The 16,089-nt window shown below is 38.1% G+C and overlaps 1 protein-coding gene across 1 annotated transcript in view; it reads left to right on the top strand.

Moving 5' to 3' along the window:
• The first annotated feature begins 5,352 nt into the window (after nt 1-5,352).
• The window catches only part of FAM98B (family with sequence similarity 98 member B), a 33,228-nt gene continuing 22,491 nt past the window's right edge, over nt 5,353-16,089 (top strand). Inside the window, exons 1-3 of the mRNA XM_040226970.1 lie at nt 5,353-5,470; nt 13,023-13,168; nt 14,280-14,414. Of these exons, the coding sequence (XP_040082904.1) occupies nt 5,400-5,470; nt 13,023-13,168; nt 14,280-14,414 (352 nt within the window). The 5' untranslated portion in view covers nt 5,353-5,399. The remainder of the gene's footprint in view (nt 5,471-13,022; nt 13,169-14,279; nt 14,415-16,089) is intronic.

The following is a 16,089-nucleotide window of genomic DNA, read 5'->3' as shown; positions in this document are numbered from 1 at the left end:
CTGAGGTTATTGATATTTCTCCTGGCAGTCTTAATTCCAGCTTGTGTTTCTTCCAGCCCAGCGTTTCTCATGATGTACTTTCCATATAAGTTAAATAAGCAGGGTGACAATATACAGCCTTGACGTACTCCTTTTCCTATTTGGAACCAGTCTGTTGTTTCATGTCCAGTTCTAACTGTTGCTTCCTGACCTGCATACAGATTTCTCAAGAGGCAGGTCAGATAGTCTGGTATTCCAATCTCTTTCAGAATTTTCCACACTCTATTGTGATCCATACAGTCAAAGTCTTTGGCACAGTCAAGAAAGCAGAAATAGATGTTTTTCTGGAACTCTCTTGCTTTTTCAATGATCCAGCGGATGTTGGCAATTTGATCTCTGGTTCCTCTGCTTTTTCTAAGACCAGCTTGAACATCTGGAAGTTCATGGTTCATGTATTGTTGAAGCCTGGCTTGGAGAATTTTAAGCATCACTTTACTAGTGTGTGAGAGTCGTGTCCAACTCTTTGTGACCCCATAGATTGTCCATGGAATTCTCCAGGGCAGAATGCTGGAGTGGGGAGCCTTTCTCTTCTCCAGGGGATCTTCCCAACCCAGGGATCAAACCCAGGTCTCTCCCACATTGTAGGTGGATTCTTTACCAGCTGAGCCACAAGGGAAGCCCATAAGTAGGCTACCCCAAAATATGCCTCAATGGCATATTGATTATTTTGAATTAAAATTATTAAGAAACAGCCAAAGCAAGAGGGCCATTCTCATCCACCTTTCTGTCTCCCTGAAAGCAAGAAATAGACCTGCCATGTGAAAGGTACACCCCCACATCTGGAAGTAGAAGGACACTCCTATCTCCAGAGATAGAAAATTCAGGCCGAGAAACCTATATAAATAAATATTATATCTTTAAATTACTTTCCCAAGCCCAAACTCTGTTAAATGTAACCAGTTGTAATTCTGGTTATTGTAACCAAGTTTCTTTATTGATTATATTATAACCAGATGTTTAACCATGCCTTTTAAGTCTTGTAATTTATGGACAGTTATATTGTATTCTGATGCTGTTGCAAAAGTGCTTCATCTTCAAAACAATTCATAGGAAGACTATAGAAGCAGTTACAACAGTTCCACATAAAAAGGATGTTTATGCAAGGATTCCAGCCCATACGGACTTAACACAGGAGCTGTTCTGCTCCTGGGGCCTGTAAAGCAGGTATCCAGAGGTTTTTACTCCCTGATAGGCAGAGTCAATGCCCCGGCTTAGCCTTGAAGCAGCTATAGGAGACACCGTCTGTCACCTCTCTGTTTCCCATACAATTATGGGAGTAAAATCTTTGAAGAGGGAACGAGACAAGGGAACAGGGTAGGGCAGAACCATTAAGAGAATGATACAACTATTGAGAATATGACAAAAACCTGTTAAAACCAATGAGGTCCAAGATGGCAGAAGAATCGACTTCTGTAGACCTTCCTTGAGCCTTATCATACACTCACTGTAATATATTAGCTAAATGACACACCGCAGGCACCATGACAGTTCTGAGACTGGCCATAAACACCAAGAAGTGAGTGTAGCCAAATTCCTGGAAATGTCCACCCCTTCCGTAAAATAGTTGGAATAATCCTCCCTCTTATCAGCCTATGAAATTACCCCATAAAAACTAACCACCCTCCACACCTTGGGGCTGCTTGCTTTCTGAGGTGGCCCACACTCCGTTTACAGAGTGTGGCGTCTCCTAGGGCCGCTCTCACCTTTTCAAAGAGACCACTCTGTCTATGGAATGTGTATCTCTCTAAATATGCCTGCTTTCCCACTTAGAGCAGCCTTGCCTGCCCCCTGGTATCCTTCACAAGTGTCCTGTATTAACAAGTCTACTCCTTGTCTAGAACTTTGGCTCTCACAGAATTCCTTCTGTGTTGTAACACAAAAACCCTGAGCTTTGTTAAGTCCTGAGACCGGGTGTGTGATTTCAGCTGAGAGATTGTGGGTTCAAGTCATCTGAAATGTGACTGTGTTCAAGTCCCAAAATGAGGTGTGTGGTTTCAATTACATCCCCAAGGGATCAACTAACTTTGATGGTAATCAAAACATAACCTGCTTGAGACCATAACCCTCTGGTCTGTGTGCTCAAATGTGACCCCAGCCTAGAATGTACTCTTCTTGTCCCTCCTCCTTGCAATGCAAATTTCCTGGGCCAAATGCATCCCAGCCCTGAGGAACTCAATAGATCTGGAGCAGGTTATTAGCTATTTGGGGAATGAAAGGACCTACCAAGAATAAAATGGATCATCAGTGCTTTCCAAAGGAAAGAATTCAGTGATAACATATTTAAGATCAATTAAAAATTAAATGGGGTTTTGTTATCCAAAATGGAGCCTGATGGCCATTGTGGAAGTGTTTTCAGACATGTTCCTGCATCACTGAGAACTTGAATTTTCTGAGCTGTCACAGTCAAGGATACAGCCAGCCATTTTAAAAACAGTATCTGCCAGCAGCTGCCAGCTGCAACCTTCTGGTCTCAAAATCTTTCCCTGAAACTGTGCAGCTATTTTGGATACCAACTAACCTTGCTTAACAAGCATTCTTTCTTCTTGCCGACTCCAATCCTACTTCCTGACAAACAACTTCTGTAACTTTGTGGTTTTTGCCTATATAAGCTTCCTCGCTCTTTTTTGTGGTAGTCAGGTGTGAACACAATTCAAGTGCTTCTTGAATCTGTATCTCCCAGGCTATGGTCCTCAGCTTGGCTTGAATAAAATGCTCTTCCATTCCTTACAATAGATTGTTTATTGATTTTTGTGTTGACGACAGCATGAGGTAGAGGCCATGATTTGGATATCCCATTGGTCCAGCACCATGTATTGAAGGGGCCTGAACTACAGTGGTGGCTTTGTCATACTCAAGTGGCTGTGTAAGTGCAGCTATCTTTTCATGAGAGGAACTGGTCTATAAATTCTTTTTAATAATGTTTGTATTGATTTTTTTTTTAAAGATAATGTTGTCCTCATAAAAAGCATTGCAAAATACTCCATGTTTTTCTAGTCTCTGGAAAAATTTATATAAGATTGGTGTTATTTCTTTTTGAAGTATTTGGAAAAATCAGGAAAATACTTTGGGCTTGGAGCATTTTTTTTTGGTGGTTTTTAATTTGTCATTCTTTAATAGATATAAACTATTCATTTAAAAAATTTCCTTGTATCATTTTTCTTAAATAGTGTTTCTCAAGGAATTTATCAACTTTAAATTTTCAAATTTATTGGCATGAAATTATTCATACCATCCTTTTAACTCTCTAATATCCGATGATGAAGTACCTGTGTCCTCTTTTTCATTCTTAATAATGGTTGTTTGCTTCTTCTTCTTTTGTACTTACTTATTTTTTCCTGATCAGCTTGGCTAAAGGTTTGTCAATACTACTAGTATGCAAAAAGGCTCAAATGTATCTTAATTTCTTTATTGTATTTTCTCTCATTTCTGTTTCTTTGGATATAATTGTTTTGCTTTTCACCATCTTGCAAGTGATGCTTAGATAATTAATTTTCAATCTTTTGAAACTGAAAAATCTTCTAATATGTGCATTTAATGTTATATATTTTCTTTTAAGTATGAGTCTATCTGCATCCTTCACATGGTATTTTTATGGTTATTCAGTTCAAAAATATTTTCTCATATCTTTTTTTTTTCTAGTTCCTAGTTTAATCTGATTATTCAGAAGTAGTGCATTGCTTAAATTCTGAGCATTAAATGTTTGGGGATTTTTTAAAATTTTCTTTTTTTATTGATTCACTGTTTAATGTAAGAGAACATACTTTTTATGATTTTGGTCTTTTATTTAAAAAGCATTTATTTATTTATGACTGCATCTGGTCTCTATTGACTTCCCTAGTGGCTCAGCAGTAAATAATCCTGTGATGCAGGAGATGTGAGTTCGATTCTTGGGTCAGGAAGATCACCTGCAGAAGGAAATGGCAGCCCACTCCAGTATTCTTGCCTGGAAAATTCCATGGACAAAGGAGCCTGGTGGGCTACAGTCCATAGGGTTGCAAAGAGTCAGATGCTACTGAGCACGCATGGTGGTCTTGGTTGTGGCACAAGGCTTCTCTCTAGGTGCCGAGGCTCAATAGTTGTTGTGTGGATATAGTTACTGGCTGGCATGTGGGATCTTAGTTCCTGACCAGGGATCAAACTGCTTTCCCTGCATTGGAAGGCAGATTCTTAACCACTAACCTGAAAATAATTCTATACTTAAGCCTGGGTATATGGTAGAGGAGTCATTACTTTTTTAAATTTATTTTTAATTGAAGGATAATTATAATACTGTGTTGGTTTCTGCCATACATCAACATGGATCAACCATAGGTATACATATATCCCCTCCCTATTGAACCTCCCTCCCACCTTCCACCCCATCCCACCCCTTCAGGTTGTCACAGAGGAAGAGTCATTATTGAAAGTTATTCAAATTTATGGGTAAACTTCTCTGTGGGTTTTATAAATTTATTGGCAAGCTCTTTATTAGTAACAATGATTAGGTAGGTGAGAACATTACTGACTTCAGTGGACTAGGGCCAAAGATGTTATACCATTCTGTAAGGCTTGGGACAGTCCTTTAAAAGGATAAATTGTTATGTGTTTATTTGGATATTTATTTGGGAGATAGAGCTGTTAATGATTTTATGCTCTATGCTCACTTTTTTATGAGCCTTAAAATATTTTTGTATTCTTTAGACACTGAATTCTCCATAAAAAGTATACAGAGGGAATACTGTTGTTTGTTTTTTAGTTGTGACCTATGGGCTCTAGTTCCCTGACCAGGGATTGAACCTGGGCTCCCTGCATTAAGGGCAAGGAGTCAGTCACTGGACCACAAGGGAAGTCTCACACTCCCCTAGATTTTTCAGCTGTGCAACACATAGTCTGCAGGTGTTGAAGAGGATTCTACAGATAGATGCAAGCATGTGATCATTTCTTTGATCTGTTACATAATGAAACATTTTGTTATACATCTCCTCTGTTCTTTAAAGTTGGAGATTTATTGTGTATTTGAGTTAAAAATTATGTGTAGGCACATGATATTCCGTACAATTTTAGCTCAAGTTAATATTTTATTTCAGGATTTTTTGTTATAAAAAGAAGGCGGGAATCTGATCAAAACAATAACGATGTTTGATAAGACACAACTCAAGCCTTTTTATTACTACTATTTGTTGTTGATATAATTTTTAAAAGCTATTATTGTATGTGTCTATAACTTCGTTTTAGGCAGAACAGCCAATTGCCTGCAAGTCAGGAACGTTCCTTTACCCTTCCCAGGCAGTTCAGGTTGAGATCCGGCCGGAACCTTGGCACCGCGACGCCGGTTTCCGGCGGGCTCCTTAGAGGGAGGAACAGCTTCGGGCCGAAGGACCATGAGAGGGCCGGATCCGGGTCCCGAACCTACGATGGAGGGGGACGTGCTGGATACTCTAGAGGCGCTGGGGTGAGTAGTCCTGGGATCGCCTTTCCCCAGAAAACGTAAGCTGTCTCTCCCCGTGGATGCCGCAGTCTCCCCCATGTGGGCCTCCGGTGGGCTCCTGCGGCTCGGTGCAGGCCTCCTTCCCTGCCTCGCTGCCTCCGGCGCCGACGGAGTTAAGAGGGAGGCGGGAGAGAAATCCGTTTGAGGGGTGGAGCAGGCCTGAAAAGCTAGGGCGCGTGGCCCCCTTTCCCGAACTCCTTGTTTCGAAACTCAGCAACGGGGACCCACGGCGAAGACGCGGAGGGGCCCGGCTGGCAGCGCTCCTTTGGGAGAAAGTGTTCCTGCCTCGTGGGGGCTATTTTTCAGAGGCTCTGGAAGTCCAGAGTGCAGCTGTTGTCTCCTACCTCTTACACCGTGTGGCTTAATTAGGGCCCCGGGGCAAATGACTCCCGCTTCCTTCACCAGAGAAGGAGTTTTTAATTCAGTGTGAATCCATTCATTTAACTGTTTCTTCGATCCATTAACAACATATTAATTTGATGTTAACCTGTATTCACTAATGTGTATTTTATGTGCTAGGCCAAGGAAAAAGAGTTTTCAGATTACTAGTAGTTTAACTAGTCGTGAAGTGTATAGTCTGCTGGTGTTTGCAATTCAGAGTGGTGAGTGCTGTGAAAGCTCCTAGAATGATGTTAATACTTAAAGGCATGGGAATAAATACATGCAAGATAGATTCTTCCTCAGCCATAATCCTGTTTTTCTTCACAGCCTTTATCCCTATTCCAGATTATCTTGTCCTTCACATTTGTTATTGTCTCTTGAACATCCACCCTCTCCACTCACTAATACACACGCAAAAATCAGCTCCAGGAGAACAGGTGCTTTACCTGTTTTGTTCCTCAGAACATCTTACAGTCAGGTCTAGTACAATAAATAGTGGTTGAATGAATGGGTGAATGAATGGTGCTTTTGAACTGTGGTGTTGGAGAAGACTCTTGAGAGTCCCTTGGACTGCAAGGAGATCCTACCAGTCCATTCTGAAGGAGATCAGCCCTGGATGTTCTTTGGAAGGACTGATGCTAAAGTTGAAACTCCAGTACTTTGGCCATCTCATGCGAAGAGTTGACTCGTTGGAAAAGACTCTGATGCTGGGAGGGATTGGAGGCAGGAGGAGAAGGGGATGACAGAGGATGAGATGGCTGGATGGCATCACTGACTCGATGGACATGAGTTTGAGTGAACTTCAGGAGTTAGTGATGGACAGGGAGGCCTGGTGTGCTGCGATTCATGGGGTCGCAAAGAGTCAGACACGACTGAGCGACTGAACTGTACTGAATGAAGAAAGGTTCAAAGCACAGAGTGCACAGAGGTAGGCATAGGGCCAGGCAGTTGAGAGTCAAAAAAGGGAACTTGAAGCAGACTGATATAGGTGGAGGGCAGAGAGCAAGGAGCAGTGTTGAAGACTGGATTGATGAGATTTAGGTGAGGAACAGGGCTTGCAGCACCTTTTAGGCCATGTTGTGGATTTTGTTCTTTGTCATAACAGAAGTGCAACATGATTAATGAATTTAAAAAGGGGAGTGTTTAGATGTCTAGTTCAAAAAGTTAGTTCTGTCAGCATGGTAGAGTAGATCGGAGAATTTTTTAGTAGTCTAGGCAAGAAGTGATGCTTGCTTAGTGGCAGTGGATATAGAAAGAAGTACATTACTGGTCTTGGGCTCCCCAGGTGGCACCGTAGTAAAGAATCTGCCTGAATGCTGGAAATGCAGGTTTGATCCCTTGGTTGGGAAGAAGTAGGAAATGGCAACCCATTCTAGTATTCTTGCCTGGAAAGTTTCATGGACAGAGGAGCCAGACAGGCTACAATCCAAGGGGCTGCAAAGAGTCTGCACACCTGTACACATTACTGGTCTTAGTGATTAATTGGATTAGATATTAGAGCTGAAAGAGATGATGATATTGATGATTCATTGATAAGTATTTATTGAGCAATAAAATAAAATGATACACTTTGGAATCTCAGACAGGGAAGAAAGTGAAGACAGCCAGGAGCTAGTAAATACATAGCATACAGAGGAGCCATAGAAACAGAGGTAGAGATGGTATCAAGTGTGGTCAAAAGAGTAAGTTGGAAGGTAGAATAAGTAGGCTGTGGTCAGGGAGTGACTTGTTCAGATTCGTGATTTCGGATGTGGTTTAGTTCCAAGTGATGGTGTGGCTTATTAACGTGTAGTGGCAAAGGTTGGAAAGGAGGCTGAGAACTCAGGGTATTGGAAAGGGTATACATATGGATTTTGAAGAAACTCAGTATCATTGAAAAACAATAGGAATGGAGACGAAACTGAGCACAGGGAATGCTGACGAGCATCCAAGAGATTGATCAATGAAAACCGTGAGAGAAAGAGGGTGGCACATCTGGCGGGCCTGGGCCTGGAGCGAGCAGGGGACATTCACGAGAAGATGGAGCCAGTCAGAAAACAGGCGGAAGCTCTAAGTAGATGTTTCTCCAGGGAAGACATGCACACGACCGGAAAGTACACGAAAAGTGCTCAACATTGTTCATTACTGGAGAAATGTAGAAGCTACAATGCAGTGTCACCTCGCACTGGTCAGAATGGCCATCTTCAAAAAGTTTACAAGTGCTGGAGAGGATGTGGAGAAAAGGGAGCCCTCATACACTGTTGGTGGGGATGTAAATTGTTAAAGCCGTTATGGAGAACAGTATGGAGGTTCCTTAAAACAAAAAACAGAACTTCCATATCCTGCATTCCCACTCCTGGGCATACATCTGGAGAAAACCATAATTTGAAAAGGCATATGAATTGCAGTGTTCATTGCAGCACTATTTATAATAGCCACGCTAGGGAAGCACCTAAATGTCCATCGACAGAGGAAATGGATAAAGATGTGGTGTATTTATACAGTGGAATATTACTCAGCCATAAAAGAGTGAAACAATGCCATTTACACAACATGGATGGACCTAGAAATTAAGTGAAATAAGCCAGTCAATGATAAATATCATATAGTATTGCTTATATGTGCAATCATATAAGTGATACAAAAATGAACTTACATACAAAACAGAAGTAGACCCACAGGATGGAGAAAACAAACGTATGGTTGCCAAAGGGGAAAGATGTTGGGGGTAGGGATAAATTAGGAATTATATATATATAAAATAAACAGGGACCTACTGTATGGCACAGGGAACTATACTCAGGATTTTATAAAAATCTATATGGGAAAAGAATCTGAATAGAAAGATACGTTTGTACATATAGCACATATAGCTGAGTCACTTTGTTGTACATCTAAAACTAACACAACACTGTAAAACAACTTTTTAATTTAAAAAAAGATAGGAGCAGTGAGTGATATGGGATGCTGTATTGGGAGGCAAGGAGAACAAAACCCCACTGTTTGACGTTTGGACACTTACGAGAGAAATACCCAAAGCTCGGAGTAGTGGTTATAAATCTTTCTGAGAAGACATTGACAGAATAGGAGAGTTGTTCTTTATGGATGGAACATAGAGGAAGAGTTTGGGAAATAAGAAGTGGAGAGCTGAATCGGAGACAAGCCAGTAGGGTGAGTAAATGATGGGGCGAAAAAGGGGTCTCGTATTTTATACGTTGGCTTATGAAAATAGAAAAAAGAATGTAATTTAGACCTTGCCTGAGTCCCTTTGAAGACCTGCCAGTGGCCCTGCTGGACTGAATTCGGCTCACCAGCCTAAAGCAGTGTCATATCAGCAACTGTGGTCCCACTGTGTATGGCCCTGGCGGAGTCTAGGCCTAGGGGAGGTGTCTCCAGTGTTTGGAGTTAGAGTGGCACTTTCCTAATTGAACAATTGATAGAACAAACTGGGCATGACAATACGTCTCTTATAGGATATTATTATAATGTGTTAATATACATACAGCGTGTAGCACTGGCCTAAGATTAGTTTATGAATGTTAGTTGCTATTATGATTTGTTTTTAACTTCATGTTAAATGCATTTATTTTTCTTTTTTACTTTTGCCTGTTTTAATGAGCTGAGGCATTAAGGATTGTGTATTCAAGATTTAGTATTTTGGGTGATTTAGTAAATTTTTGTTGAATTTTAGAATTGGCATTTCAGTAAAAGTAACATCACTAATATAAATTAAATTTTTTTTGAGACCTCATGATTGTTGCTTTATTGCAGAAATGAAAGCAAGTAGGGAGAAACAAGGTGCTTACTATGAAATCTGAATGAGAGGGGCTCTGTAAGTCATGGTAGAAAGGTAACACCAGGGGAACCAGTCTTGGTTAGAGGAACAGAGAGATGGTCTAGTGCTAGCTGACTGCATTGCCTGGCCAGGTTATTTACTTTGTTTCCTTGTTAGTGTGGACAGAAGTTTGAGTTCACATGGAGCATCATGGGTCAAATCTGGTTTTAAAACAATGTCATCACTTGTTTATCTTCTGATCTTACCTTCTGTAGTATAGTGTTAGTTGCTCAGCTGTGTCTGACTTTGTGATCCCATGGGTTGTAGCCTGCCAGGCTCCTCTGTCCATGGGGATCCTACAGGCAAGAATATTGGAGTGGGTTGCCATTTCCTTCTCCAGAGGATCTTTCTGACCCAGGGAGTGAACCCGCGTCTCTTATGTCTTCTTCCTTGGCAGGCAGGTTCTTTACCACTAGCACCACCTGGGAAGCCAGAATTAAGATAATTTTAACTTAAAAGCATTACTGTAAAGAGTGGATGATTGTAATATTCCTCTGGCCTGCTGCATAAGGCAGGTATCCTAACTTCATTAAGATAATTTCTTATCTGCAAAAGGGGACTTGGAAAAAACCCTTCCTAAGATATGACCAGAGAATTTAGAGAAAAAGAAATGCAAATCACCTTTAAATGTATGAAAAGGGTACAGTCTTGCCATAAGAGAAATGTAAATTAAAACTATATTGAGAAAACCATATGGTCAACAATCCAAATGTTTTGGCAACTTTGGTGAGTTATGGGTAATGGATACTCTTGTATTTTAATTGTATAATCCTTGTATAGGAAAACTGTATAGCATCCAGGAAAGTTACATATCCATTTACCCTTTGATCCAACAATTGCACCTCTAGGAATGTATCCCAGATATATAGTGACAAAAATTTGCCCGATTTTTTTTCTTTGTCTAATTTTTGATAATAGCAGAGAACTACAAAAAACCAAACTATCCTTCAGTAGGCGGATAGCAAATAAAATATGGTACATCCAGACAGTGGAGTACTGTACAACCATAAATATGATTGAATAATCTCTCTGATTTCCGATATATATAGATATGTGTGCACATGTATACATGTTTAAAAAAAGGACTAAAACAGTCGATAGTAGGCTGCCTTTTACCTAAACAAGTACGCGTGTGGTGTGCATGTACGGACTCCCCGGGTGGCGCGGTGGTAGAGAATCCGCCTGCCTGTGCCGGAGCTGCGGGAGGTGTGGGTTTGATCCCTGAGTCGGGAAGACCCCCTGGAGGAGGAAGTGGTCACCTTCTCCAGTATTCTTATCTGGAAATCCCATGGACAGAAGAGCCTGCTGGGCTACAGCCCATGGGGTAGCAAAGAGTCAGATGCAACTGAGACTAAGCACTCACGTGTGTGTGTGTGCGTGCATGCATGCGTGCATGCACATACATATTTTAAAACATGGTTTGACACCCCAAATTAATACATGTGATTTCCTGTGAGGAATGGAGGGAACAGAGCAGAGGGAACAGCATTAAGATTACAAGCTAGATTTGACTGAACGTGCCATGTGTTGCTTTTAACATTGAAGCCATATAAATGTTTTACATAATGATAAACCTAGAATGAAATCAAAACATAAAAAGACAAATCTCTTAAAAAAAAAAAAGCAAAATGAAAAAAATCTGTCAATATATTGTGTAGGATTTAATCACATGGAAAGAAATTGTTTTCCTATACACTGAAGAATTGATGCTTTTGAACTATGATGTTGGAGGAGACTCTTGAGAGTCCTTGGACTGCAAGGAGATCCAACCAGTCCATGCTAAAGGAGACCAGTCCTGGGTGTTCTTTGGAAGGACTGATGTTGAAGCTGAAACTCCAATACTTTGGCCATCTGATGTGTGACTCATTTGAAAAGACCCTGACGCTGGGAAAGATTGAGGGCAGGAGGAGAAGGGGACGACAGAGGAGGAGATGGCTGGATGGCATCACAGACTCGATGGACATGGGTTTGGGTGAACTCCTGGAGTTGATGATGGACAGGGAGGCCTGGCGTGCTCTGGTTCATGGGGTCGCAAAGAGTCAGACACGACTGAGCGACTGAACTGAACTGGAATGATTCTAGAAACAAAAATATAAATTGTTTTCAGTAATTTTATTAGTAATAATGCTATTTTTTCTATTCTGAAACTATGTAATTTATATTTTTATATTTGTTGCTGTTTAGTCGCTGAGTTGTGTCTGACTCTGCGACCCTCATGAACTGTAGTCCACCAGCTCCTTTGTCCATAGCATTTTTCAGGCAACAATACTGGAGTGGGTTGCCATACTAGGATTCTGTGTCATAAGAAACCAGAATTTTCATTGTAAGAGAAAAATAGATTAAAATGTAAAGCAAAATAGGTAAAAACCCTATAATTCTAAATCTGAATTGAAAAGAGCAGTGTGAACTCCTGATGTAATTTCTCCTAAAAAGGTACAGTTGCAGTGACTAATCTTTACTGCCAGATTATGTACTCTAAATAAATACCATTGGAGAGAATCAGGGCTTCTTGGAGAAATGGCTGGTTGCAGGTAAAAGGCAAGAACATATTGTCATAGAAATCAAGAAAAATATTCAAAGAATTCTGGGAACTAGTCAGAGAACTCATTGACTAACATGAATCGGCTCCCACTAATCAGAGATAGGACAATTTGATTATCAAATGAAAAATAGCTCTGGTGGGTTAAAACCCAGCAAATGTGCTAAAACTTAAAAAGTTCGTAACGGGGGGAAAAAAGCTCAGGTACACTAAGAACAATAAAAGAAAACTGATACAAACTCAATTAACATAATATGTAAAAGTGGTTTGAAAACTTAAGGTTCTATTCAAATATACTTTGTAGCAGTGTTTAAAAGTATAAACTTATAAAAGAAATAGTTAAGAGTAAAATAATCTCATGTCCCTTTCGGCTTTAAGTTTTTAAATTTAAAATTTGCATCCGTTCTCCTTTAACTATTACTTTTTTCTTATTCCTGTAACTAATATAGTTATTACTCTGTGTGACTTTTTATATGTAATATTTATCTTAAAATAGGTTGATAATTTTACTAAAAAACTTTAAAACAAAAAAAATGTTAATTTTGTAGAGCAGAAACCAGCAAACTATTTTTATAACAAACCAGAGAGTAAAACTTTTAGGTTTTGCTGGCCATGCTTTCTCTGTCACAAATATAGGGAGACAGTCAGACACATGGATACATTTATTGTCTGTGTTCCAATAATATTTTATTCACAAAGACAAGCAACAGACTTTGATTAAAAAGTACTACATGTATTAGGGTTTTGCTTATTGTTTTAATATTTTATATTTTCCTTTTTAGGTATAAGGGACCACTGTTAGAAGAGCAAGCGCTTACAAAGGCAGCAGAGAGTGGACTGTCTTCACCTGAATTTTCAGAGCTCTGTGTTTGGTTAAGCTCTCAAATAAAATCACTGTGCAACTTGGAAGAAAGTATCACTTCAGCTGGTATTGCCATTTAGGTTTATTTATTTTTCTGTTTACTAGTAAAATTAAAAGATAGGTTATGATTTACAGTTTTATCTATAATGTGCTCACTGTACAAAGAAAAGTCATTAATACAAAGAACTTCAGTATGTGATTTAAATATCTTTCAATTTAATTTCATATTGATTAACCCAAAATTATTTCTTAAATTTACACAAAATTATAATTATTGTTTATCTGCTGTCTTGAACTTAGAATTGAATTTGGTTATTAAAAAGTTTAGTTTTTGAATACTTCTTTTTTGGAGTTAAGGTTTTGTTTTTTTTTTTTCCCATAAAGTATATGTAATCCCTAATTTAAGTTATATTACCAAACCTATAACTCAGGACATGGCTTCACATAGGAATACATTTATAAAAAATTTCTCTGCTAGTTTACAAGTTTTAATTCATTACTATTGGTAGCTGGAAGTCTTATGGGTCTTTGATAGAAAATAAAAATGTGTTGGACATTTGCTAGAAGATAAAAGTAGCATTCCCTTCTGATGCTATTCTTACTTTTCAAATTGTTTTTTTTTCCTTGCCAAATCTAATAGAATTCACCTGAAGTAAAGTAAAATAAGCTGCATCAGAACTTATGACACAAGTTCCCACATAATTCAATTATAAAAGAAGGACAAGTGCTGAGGTTTAATTAGATGATTGCATTTATTATCTAAACCCATAGAAATACAATAGAAATGGATCATTTGCTCTGAAGCCAATTAATAATTATAGCCATAATAATGCTGTAATATTTCAGTTACTAACATAAAATATTTCTATTTTATCAGCTTTTATGGAAAGCCCTTTGGAAGATACTTATCAGAGATTTAAATTTAAGAAGATTTACAATTTCATGATTAGATACTTATGTTCTTGAATTTAAGTGTCACTTTCTATATGTAGAAATATGTTTTGGTTACTTTAACCTAAGCTTACCTAATATGTTACTTTTGGTCACACATTTAAGGATTTAATGTTGAAGTGAAAATTTAGAATTGATATAAAATTAAAATCAACTAGTAGATTTGATAGTATCAGATTATATGGTAAATTTTTGGTAAATGTTTTATGCCTCTTCTTTTTTAAAGGGAGAGATGATATAGAAAGCTTCCAGCTTGAGATAAGTGGCTTTTTAAAAGAAATGGCATGTCCATATTCTGTACTCATATCTGGAGATATTAAAGACCGCTTAAAAAAGAAGGATGATTGTTTGAAACTACTGTGTAAGTTACATTTCTTTGAACAGTTTAAATGCCTGCGTTTGATCTGGTTTGTGTTATTTTCAAGTCAAGATTTATGAACTATAATTAATGAAGCATTAGACATTTTGTGTATTAGAAAGGTTTTAATATTTGGCTTAAAATGTGAAACTGACTCAGATATTTGTATAAATGTAGGATAAATTCTACTAATGTACTCTCTAAGATTTCCATAACACTTATAATTTATTTGGCCAGTATAGATTACCCTGTGTTTATGACTAGTACTTTAGCAATTTTTTCCTTCACCTAATTCATCCCTTGACATTTATGACTAGTTGGCTAAAGTGATCTCCAAAGTCCTGTTTAATGTTAAAACTCTCTGAAATTAGGCTGCTAAGCAAATTATTAGATGATAGGCACTTAGTGATAGTTCAGAAAATTTATTGATCACTTTTTATTGTATTAGAAACTGCTCTAAGCATTAGGGATATATCAGTTTAAAAGAAAATTGTGCCCTTGTGCCACTTGAATTCTAGTGCATGTGGCCTGTTTTTCATCAGGGATAAATTTGAAGTACAGATTACCCTATATCTAAACAATTACTATAAATAACAGATGCATTTGTTTATATTGGGTCCCTTAAATTTTTTTGAAATTTAGTTTAATTTCATGTTATTTTGAAAGTTCTACAGTGATCTCTTGAAAGAATTTTTCTAGCATCTTCTATTATTGAAGAGTTCTGTTATTTTAGGTTGTACCATTTATAAAAAGATGCACATGATCTATTCCTTTATGCTCTAGTGTTAAGATGTTAGTTTCATTACAGCAGAAATCATGTTTATGTGTTTAGTGGTGATGATCAAAATCTTGACAGTTGAATTATCTTGTGCTTTGGGGAGAATAAACATTATGTGCCCCCATTTCTTACACTCTTTCCTTTTCTTCCTCCCATTCAGTGTGAGTCACTGACTTAATGAATCATTATTAATGAGAGGGCACAATAACCCATAAGTGTATTGGGACAAAAGAAAACTAAGAAGCACTGGCTATGAGGAACTTGCATACTTTTTATAGTAGTCAATGAGAACTATGTAAATCATGTTTCCCTTTTTGCCTTTGCGTCTAAGAAGCTCAGCAATAATAGTACTCTAAGTTTCTGATCCAAGTAAAGTATAGAGGAACTATAAGAGAGGTTGGTATAGTTTTTTTTTTTTTTTTTTGATTTATAAAAATACATGCTTGAGAGGAAGGGTGAAATGGAGAATTAGTGTAGGGAGAATTAGAGTAAATGAGTACAGAGTTTCTGTTAAGGAAAATGAGAAAGTTCTGGAGATGGATGGTGGTGATGGTTATACAGCTATGTGAATGTACTTAATGCCACTGTATACTTAGAAACAGAATAGTAAATTTCATGTTACTTGTTGGAAAATTACATTCTCATCATAGGAATCTTACAAAGTAGATAAATATGTAAAAAAAAAAAATTTATCATTTCACTCCCCAGAGAGAGTCATGGATAATTTTTCAGTGTATTTCCTTTTCCTTCTTTTTCCTTTGTACACACATGTTTAAATAAGATTGAGATTTGTTACATGTGTAATTCTTGCTCTTCCTCTTTTTCATTTAATGTATCTATTTTCCCATCACTTAGTATTTTTTGAAAAAATAATTTAAATTGGCTACATAGCTTTCTACA

The sequence above is a fragment of the Oryx dammah genome, unplaced genomic scaffold (assembly GCF_014754425.2).
Source record: "Oryx dammah isolate SB20612 unplaced genomic scaffold, SCBI_Odam_1.1 HiC_scaffold_26, whole genome shotgun sequence".
Lineage (NCBI taxonomy): Eukaryota > Metazoa > Chordata > Mammalia > Artiodactyla > Bovidae > Oryx > Oryx dammah.
This window is presented reverse-complemented; position numbering and strand designations above follow the sequence as displayed.